Source organism: Gordionus sp. m RMFG-2023, chromosome 5 (genome assembly GCF_954871325.1).
Source record: "Gordionus sp. m RMFG-2023 chromosome 5, tfGorSpeb1-WG-v2, whole genome shotgun sequence".
Taxonomy (NCBI): domain Eukaryota; kingdom Metazoa; phylum Nematomorpha; class Gordioida; order Chordodea; family Parachordodidae; genus Gordionus; species Gordionus sp. m RMFG-2023.
Window position 1 is genome coordinate 18,104,190 of NC_088779.1, and position 9,315 is coordinate 18,113,504.

Here is a 9,315-nt window from a genome sequence, read left to right on the forward strand (position 1 = left end):
AATTAAATTAGAAAATATATATTATAATTATAAAATTGCCAATTTATATTCATAAAAATACAATATTAAAAATTAAAATTTCCAGATTCACGGGAAGTTTATGTTCATGCCCAATCACGCCCGGCAAAAATTTTGGGAAAGCCCGTCATGCCCAGTCACGCCTAATAATTTAAAATTTATTTAAACTCACGCCGTGACCCATCGTGCCACGCATAATTTTACGGCCCGCGTCCAACTATACTCGAAATTAGCTTAAAAAATGAATATCTATAAAATTATTTTTGAATAAAAAGTTAGTTGTGATTTTTTAAACAAAAGAAAACTTAGATATCTTAATTTTTTTCGAGAATTATTTTGTCTTATAAAATTTGGAAAGCAATTAGAATCAAATTATTTTAATGAACGAGGTTTAAAAGAATGATATTTTTTTATAAAAAGACCATCATTGTGTCATCTGAAAAAAAAACTAACATTGATATAAAGATTAATTAAAACATCTAAATCACATGTGCATAATTAGTTGAAACTAGGAAGGAACATTTTTATTGATGAATATAACTATTAAATTGAAGTAATATATAAATTCTTAATTAACTATGACATCCATTAATTATTAAAACGAAAAAAAAAATTCTTATGTATTAAATAGTACTTTTTTGTTATAAATTGATTTTAAGATTATTTTATAGATACTTATATTCAATACCATTGATGCATAAAATTATTTTATGTAAATAAATTTATTTATAAATTTTTTAAATTATTTTATAATTCTTGTGACATATAATAAATAAATTATAAGTTTAGTAAAAAAGTTGTTGTAAATGAGAATTTGTTCGAAAGAACGGTAAAATATAGGGCGTAATCACATTTTTTTATTCGAATTGAATGAGAACAAAATATAAAAAATGTTGCTTACATATTTTGTGCTCTCATTATAAGAATTTCTATCCGAAAATAACTGCAAACCTTGTAATTTAAATTAATTGTAATCTATTGTATTTGATAAAAATGAGATTTTTTAAAATATATAAATGTAAAACTGCTTAAAGAATGTTGACCATCCTAATAGAATAACAACAGCATCCCCTTTAGAACATATCATTGAAAAATTAACAGATAATAAGTATGTTATTAATTTTTATAAAAATATTTATATGCTGAATTGTAGAGAACTTATAAGGGTAACCAAATTTCATGCTCAAACAAATTCACAAATTTATTGTTTTATGTCATATGAAATTGTATATTGGATTTTTCGGAATGTTGAGGGAGTTAAAGATTTGCCTGGAGCTTTTTCTCTATGCGAAGTAACATTTCTAATTTTACATATGTATACTATATAAGAAAGTAAATGTTTAATTATTTATTTTAGAAATTGATGGAAAGCTCACTTTTGAAATCATATTCTCCTAATAATGATCGACTTGTTTTTGGCACACACCTATATTATATACACATTGACGACAATATAATTAACCCCATATCTTCCTCTTTACACATTATTAAATCGCCTAATCAGTATTTCTTTGAAATTGAATTTCCTATTTCCTATTTTGTAAATCGTTTAAAGGTAAAATATAATCTAATTTTTTTACGTATTTTATTAAATATCATTTAGGGATTAATCGATGAATCTTATGATTTGATTAAAAATGAAGACTATGGCGATCAGCTTTATCGAAAACATATAATATTTTCAGAATATTTTTCCGTTGATATTCACACGGCCCAATCAGAGTTAAGTTTTTTTTGCCTTGTATAATTCAAGCATTAGTTTTAAATGATATAATAATTTATTTTTTATAAATATGATTATTTTGTTTCCAACAGGGGATCAATTTCCCAACAGCCAGGCGCTAGTTCGAATATAGCCCATAAACATGTACATAATTATATAAAAAACTCTAAAATTATCGATAATGACCTGAGTTCGATGAATTTTCCCACCACCACCAAATCATATTGCGATATAACAACCTTAGAAAAGGTGGATTTGCATTATTTTTCTTGTTTTGCGCCCGATTCAGCATACGAAATAGGGCTTGAATGGCTATCAGCTACTCCCAATCGATTGATAGAAGATTTAATTCGCAAAAATTGGGCTAGAAAGGCAACAACTCTGGGATTTCATTTAATTCCCGTTCTTAGGGATCCTTTCTTTTATGCCAGAAGTCAATGTGATCAAGATCCCTTGAGATTACCTGTATTTTTACCCATAAATGAAACTTTTGTACGCTTTAAGTACCCAGAGATATTTGGTAATTTCATTTTAATTTAATTGTAAAGCGATAATTTTTCTCATAATATTATGTATTCCTGCGTCCTAACTGGCGTTATTGATGTATGAGCATTTCAATCTTAATTTCAAAACCTTTCTTGAAAATTTGAAACATTATACGCCTTATTAGGAAGCAGGGTAAGTTAGATAATTTTTTGTCAAAATTATTTCTTTATTTTAATAAATTCAATTTGGCAGCCAATTCATCTGAACAGGATTCTCATCCTTTTCCTTTACTGCAAAAAGATTTTATACAATTTTTGGATCAAATAATTCGATCAGTTTTTGGCTATATTAAACATGTACCAACGCCCGATAATAAAAAAAAAATTTACAATCAAAAATATGAATTAACCGATCATAATCACCAAAGTGCAAAAAATCGAGATTTAGTTAATTATGGTCATCTATATAAGGCCTCTGAATTTGAATATATTCATTTTTCTGGTGGAATGTTTATTTCTTTAGAGATTCAAAAATCTAGTCCGGCATCTACTGATTCACGTGTTCAACAATTAGATTATAATTTACATTCGAGAAACAAAATTATCAAAGATAACAACTCTAATTTTATTTTTGAAAACAATTTTAACCCGATTAACTCTGAAAGTTTTTATATTCCAGGGTTTCGATGGTCTTGGAATTTTTTACTCACAAAAAGATGGAGGCTTTCATCCTTTTCAGAAGAATCCCTTTTAGAAAATGCGTTTAACGATTTTAAAAATTTTCTTAGAGATGAAAAGTTATTACTTAACAAATTTAATATTTATCACAAATTTCGGAAAAAGTAGCTACTGCATCAATTCATATTATTTAATTTATACTGTATTTTTTATAATTGCTATAATAAGAAAAATTATATGAGTTCAATATTTCATTTTAATAAAGATATTATTAACTCTAAAAATTTTTATTTCTTGGAAAATTTATCATTTAAATAACTACTTGTTACTTTTTCGAATTCATTTCCTATCAAAAAAATTTAGGTATATCACTAAGTATTGGAGTCCTGGACAGGTTGTTTTTGGTCCGACCCGATCCGAGAAAAAATTTAGATTTTTTTTTGAAAAATTCCATAATTTTATTTCAAAAATAGGTCTGAATCCTATTCAATCCTGTTGCAATGCGAGAGGTTATTTATATATTTTTTATTTTAAGACGATGAAATGTTGAATAAAATCTTCTTTATGGATAAGGAGTTATTCTATTTTTTAAAAACTAGTTACATAAGTTAAATATATATAATATATTTAGAGTTTGACAATACCTAATACTTGAATCTAAGATACAAGATCTTTTTGTATCTTGTGCTCTGTATTTATTTTACATTATTAAAAAGATAATTATATTTGTATCTAACTTTTTTTCTCGATCAATTCATTTTTTTGACACAATTTCAGATATTTTTTTATATTTATGTTTAATAAAATCAATATTCATTTTTTCCGTGTATACATTTGTTTTGTTTTTGATTCCTATCTATATGATATTATTTATTGTTTTATATTTTAGTATGCCAATACAAATTAGATAATTAAATTAATCATTATATTCCAGCAATTTTCATCTTATTTTGAAAGAAAGTATATTTATTTTCGCTCTCCAACATTTTGGGTACCGTATACTTGGTTTAAAAATAGTAATATTAAACTTTTCGATTTGTGGATATAATATTTTGGGCACTCGAGGTTCTATCATCATTGATGATAGCGTTCATAATCCTTTACGTGTTTGTCCATTTGCTAGCTTATATATAGACTTGTGTCTCCCGAAAAATATTATTGTTATTTAAGCTTCCTATTCCATTTCTTTTTTGCGTGAATAAATACCACATTTTGAAAATATTAGGAAAGTTTTAAATAAATCAGGAGTAGAGAAATATTATCTATCAAATTTCTTAAAATATTAAAATAGATAAACATAATAAATTATAAAAGTTATTGCTGAATATTCTAATTTTATACATAACATTAAAATAAAATGTAAAATAAGTATTTTAAGTTGATTACTTCCTTATAATCTTATATGCTTTTTAAAAAACCGTGGTCCATACCTTGGTCTAAAATAAATTTTGCCGTGGGCTCGAAAAATTTTTATTTATGTCTCCATATGGACAACATCTATATAACAACATTTCAAAACCAGTTAGAAATACAAATAAATTAGATATCAAATATAGTTACAATATAATTGAAAAAAATATTATTATGTCTAGATTGGTGGAACAGGTGCTCTTGGTAGGTTAACCCAGTTATATGTGTTCTTTCGCTAAGTGTACTTATCAGTATACTAAAAATTTCCCAAAAGTTAGCAAGTTAATAACAAGTCGTTTTTTCAATAAGATAAATGCCTTTTGTTCTGGTATTATCTTGCCTAAGTAGAATAGAGTATTTCTACTTTAAATTATAAGAGTATTATAATCGTTACTTAGGATAAAATCGGTGGCGTTAAATGAAGGGAGAGGGGGTCTACTTCCCCTCCCGTGATATTTTTTTTAACATTAATATTTAGAAGAGAATCAGACCTAAATTCTATTCAAATTTTGAGTCATAAAATTCACTTCAATTGAAATAAGCCGTATGAGTTGGTTTGATGATTTGGCTTCAGAAACAGGTGGGGTCATCTTACAATAATACATATAAGTCCTAGAATTTCAGATTTAAAAATATTTTATTCGGCCCAAACCAAAATGGTTGACACATTTTAATATTTTTTTTGTGGAGTAAATCAGGTCTATTCAAAATTAATTTGAGTCGACGTTTAAAATTTCATTTTACAACTGCAACTTTAGGTCAGATTCAAAATTCGACTTCTTAATAACATTACTTTTTAGGCCACCTAAACTTTAAAATTATCATCGCTACTTACATCCAAGAATAAAAAATGAAATTTTTATATTACGCAATTCAATTAAAGTTATATAATGCAGCAAAGCTCTTGAACGCTAAAAATTTTAAGTTCAGTTTATTACTAACATTACAATTTATATCGGTTAAGTGCAAACTAAAATAACTCATTTCGATTCCTAAAAATTGTAAAGCCTGCATATATTTCTGTAATGGTTTAAAAATAATATTTTTACTTTATTATAATTACATGTATGTATGGCGTAACTAGATTTAAAAATGTAGGGGAAGAATAGGGCAGAAAATAGTCTATAATATAAACTAATAATTTGCTTACAAAAAAAAAGTTCCAGAATATAATTTTATGATATATTTTTTTAATTAATAAATCAAAGCATAATACGGTTAGGGTACGAAATATATCTTTAAAAATCGTCTATTTTACAATGAACGCTTATAAATAATATGATTTATAAATAAAAATATATTTCTAATTATTTTGTTATTAGCGATTCATTTCAAGAAATTAATTTTGCTGATTTGATTGAAACTCAACTCACTTGTTATAATTTACATTGTTTATATATAAAGGTATAATTATAGGAATAATGATTTTTTTTAGAAGAATACATGGAGGATGAAATCCGTTATTGCATACTCGCCTGTATTTCAGCCACTGATAACATATATAGTTAGCGTAAAATAAGTAAATCCAAAAATATTCAAATCATAATTCATTCATTCTCATTCTAAAAAAATGAAACTGTGTAGCAGAGATGAGCAGAATCAAAAATTATAATTTAATGTTCAAATGAAATGATGCATGGTTAATGTTAATGGGGACAAGCCAGAAGGGGCTAGGTGGAATGATTAAATTGTGCGAATGGCAAATATATATGGGGCAAGTTGGAATGATATATTGTTAATATATGGAGCAAGATTGAGCCAAATATCAAAGTGGTGGATGAATCAGTCATGACATCTTTTCCTATGCTAATGTTATATGGCAGGATTAGCAATATGGGAAGGAGTCGTGATTAACTTTATAGTGTTGGGAACTGTCATGTCAATTAATATTATTCGCGAATAGAGATTTATATTCATTCATATGATTTTTTATTCTAAATAATTATAAACAGCATCATATTGTATTATTGGAATATTATTTATCTACTTATACTCAATAAATTGAACATTTATCTACAATTGTTATTTATATCAGGGTCTACTTATAGCCGGTTGGGGGGTGGGGGGGTTAGAAAGGCTTACATCCAATTTTTTAAGGGAAATAAGGGGTAGGATAAACTTATTGGGGGGTTATCTATTAAATTGTTAAATGAAATAGGGCAAAATATATAGCTGTAAAAATTAATACTTTTATTATAGACCTACTATAGTCAGTGGCGTCACTAGGTAGGGGCGCGCAGGGACTCTAGCCCCCTGAAAAATTTAAATAGCCCCCTGAAGCTAATTTTTTTAATGGCTTCTTAATATCCCCTTGAACTAAAAATAAATTGATTTGATTTCCCCTTGAACGATTTCTTTTATAATTCTATTACGTAATATATAGATTTAATTTTTTTATTTAAAAATTAATAAGACTATCTAAATTTTTATCAAATGAATACTATTTTAATTATTAGATTAGATTATTACTTATAAATTATATTTTCACTATGCCAGCTTGCAATCAAATTCTGTGTTAAAAATAGAATATCACTTACTAAATATTAATTTAGCATCAACAGCTGAAGCTCAATTGACATTTATTATGTAAATTATAATATAATTCTAATTAAATAAATATAATCATTTATTAATTAAAATTTAACAAATATAATATTTTAATTAGCCTAGTTCAAAATCATTAATCAACTATATTTTTATTAGTTTATATAAAATAAAAATATAATAAATTACTTGTATTGTATGTACCTTAATATAAGAGCATGGTAATAATTTATTCCAAACAATTATAAGAAATTTATTTATAAAAAGTAAGTAAACATATAGTTGATTTTACTCTATTATATAGAATTAGTTATAAAATACTAGGTAAAATTCCACTTTTACAGACATATTTGACAGTTAGAGAATATATTACAGTTAATAATTTAACAAAGTTTACTAATCAATGCTCTTGATATTAAATATTAAAATTTAATTTTCATACTATTCATCCCACAATGTCTTTAAAAGATATTTTCTGATGTCCTTGTCAATATTTTATAGTTTTCTGTATAATATATAATTCGCTATATTGGTAAAAATTACTTGATTGTCATTTGATAATTAGATATACTGTAAATCTACGACATATAATATTCCACTGTTTGTATTGTGCTTTAATATTTTTTTAATTTATGATTTAATTTTATCAATAGTTTATAATTATATTTTACTTTTATTAAGATAAATAAATTAAAATTACTCACTTTATAAAAAATTATATTTGATATATTATATTATTTAGTAATTTTATGGATCTATTATTAATAATTATAATACATTTCACTTCTGTCTTAAAACTTATCTTTGGCTTATATTCCATTTATTAAAAAACATTTTTGGTTCATTTTATATATTTATAAATTTTATTTTCCCAAAAATCTATAAATTATGATGAATAGTTTTATAAAAAAATATCAACTTTTACATTCTTTCTTTCAAATTATTATTTAAGATATATGCATACATATTTGAGGGTCAGGGAGTGGGGGGAGGACTAAGGGAGATATTTTGTATTAGCTAAAAATGATATTTACAAAAAGTGATAAATGTCTGAAGGTGGGGGATTTCCCCTTGCCCCCCCCCGGCTACGCCTATGTCACTGGTTAAAATGTTTCATTTCTAATATGGTATCTTTGCTATGTAAATAATTTAGGCTTCAATATATTTACATAATTTCTTCTTAAGATTTTTAGTGTTTTTGTTTTATCAATTTATCTAACGTAATAATAAATTCTGATATGAGTTAACATCTTGAGTGTCATGGCTATGACTGCAAATTAACCAGCATATATTATTTCTGGCAATGAAAGTTAAGAACTAGCTGCTGACATATGATTGCATATTTTAAATAAGCAATAATGATAAACTGTGTAGTCGCTTACATATTATTAAATATGGAAGATAATATTTTACAAATTTAATATCTCACAATAATTTTCTCGATTACTTATCTAGCTTCCATCATATCATCTAAGAGGAAGCCCTAACCAGGGATGTGAACTAGGACCCTGAACCCTCGTATTTTGGCCGAACCCGGACTCTTTTTAAAAGTGAAGAATCCAAGGGTTAAGTTTCATAATTTTTTATATTTTTTCAAATAAAGTTAATATAATTTTATATAAAATATTGTTATATTACTTTTACTGCTTTTAAAAATATTCCTTAGGGAACAAATAAATTTTCTAATTTTTCAATAAATAATACTTATGAATTATGTAATTTTATGTTAAAAAATAAGCGTTGAGGAAGGAAATGGAAAAAAAAATTTTTATTATAAATAAAGAGAAAGCAAAATTTTAATAATTATTTGAGAAAAAATATACACATATTTTAAAAAAATAATAATTAATTGAAAATAAATTGTGCTGTTAAAATTAAATATAAAAAAATATACTTTAACTCAAGAAAATTTCATATAAATAAATTAGCTATTGAAAAAGGGATTCCAGGTCGAGCAACATCAACTTAATGAAATTTCAAAAAGAAATCTAAATTTTCAATCCTAGCTAGCTTCAATCCTTAAAAGGTTAAAATTTTAGAAACATATATCCCCCATAACCACAATGAAACTGTTTCAGTCAAAGTATTTTTGGCGCTCAAATCTTAATTAATTTTAGCTAAAATATACTTTTGACAGCACCCCCCCTCCCACCTCCTAAACTTTGATTTTACACAGACCTGATCTTATAACATCAATATATTTTAATCCATAGGCGTATATTAGATAGGTATTTAATTGACCTTTAGCTATGTTATATTTAAAAATTATTTTTCCTAAAAGTTTTTATTGATCATAATTTTTTTTAAACCTATTTACCCTGTTCATAGTGATATATTATACACTATTTTATATAAAGGGGGGGGGGGGGGATAAGGATAAATTGTTTAAATTTATATTTACACGAGGGGGCAATTTTTGATGAGCTTAAAAGTTTCTTACTTACCTTGGTTTGATCC

At 25.5% G+C, this 9,315-nt stretch overlaps 1 protein-coding gene across 10 annotated transcripts in view; it reads left to right on the forward strand.

Moving 5' to 3' along the window:
- Window positions 1-3,095, forward strand: part of LOC135929456 (GATOR1 complex protein DEPDC5-like) — a 61,322-nt gene extending 58,227 nt beyond the window's left edge. For all 10 annotated transcript variants that reach the window (XM_065466048.1, XM_065466050.1, XM_065466049.1 and 7 more), the window contains 6 exons: window positions 1,053-1,126; window positions 1,172-1,310; window positions 1,376-1,573; window positions 1,622-1,740; window positions 1,834-2,261; window positions 2,480-3,095. In XM_065466048.1, coding sequence (XP_065322120.1) covers window positions 1,053-1,126; window positions 1,172-1,310; window positions 1,376-1,573; window positions 1,622-1,740; window positions 1,834-2,261; window positions 2,480-3,072 — 1,551 coding nt within the window. In that variant the 3' untranslated portion in view covers window positions 3,073-3,095. The remainder of the gene's footprint in view (window positions 1-1,052; window positions 1,127-1,171; window positions 1,311-1,375; window positions 1,574-1,621; window positions 1,741-1,833; window positions 2,262-2,479) is intronic.
- The last annotated feature ends 6,220 nt before the right edge of the window (window positions 3,096-9,315 follow it).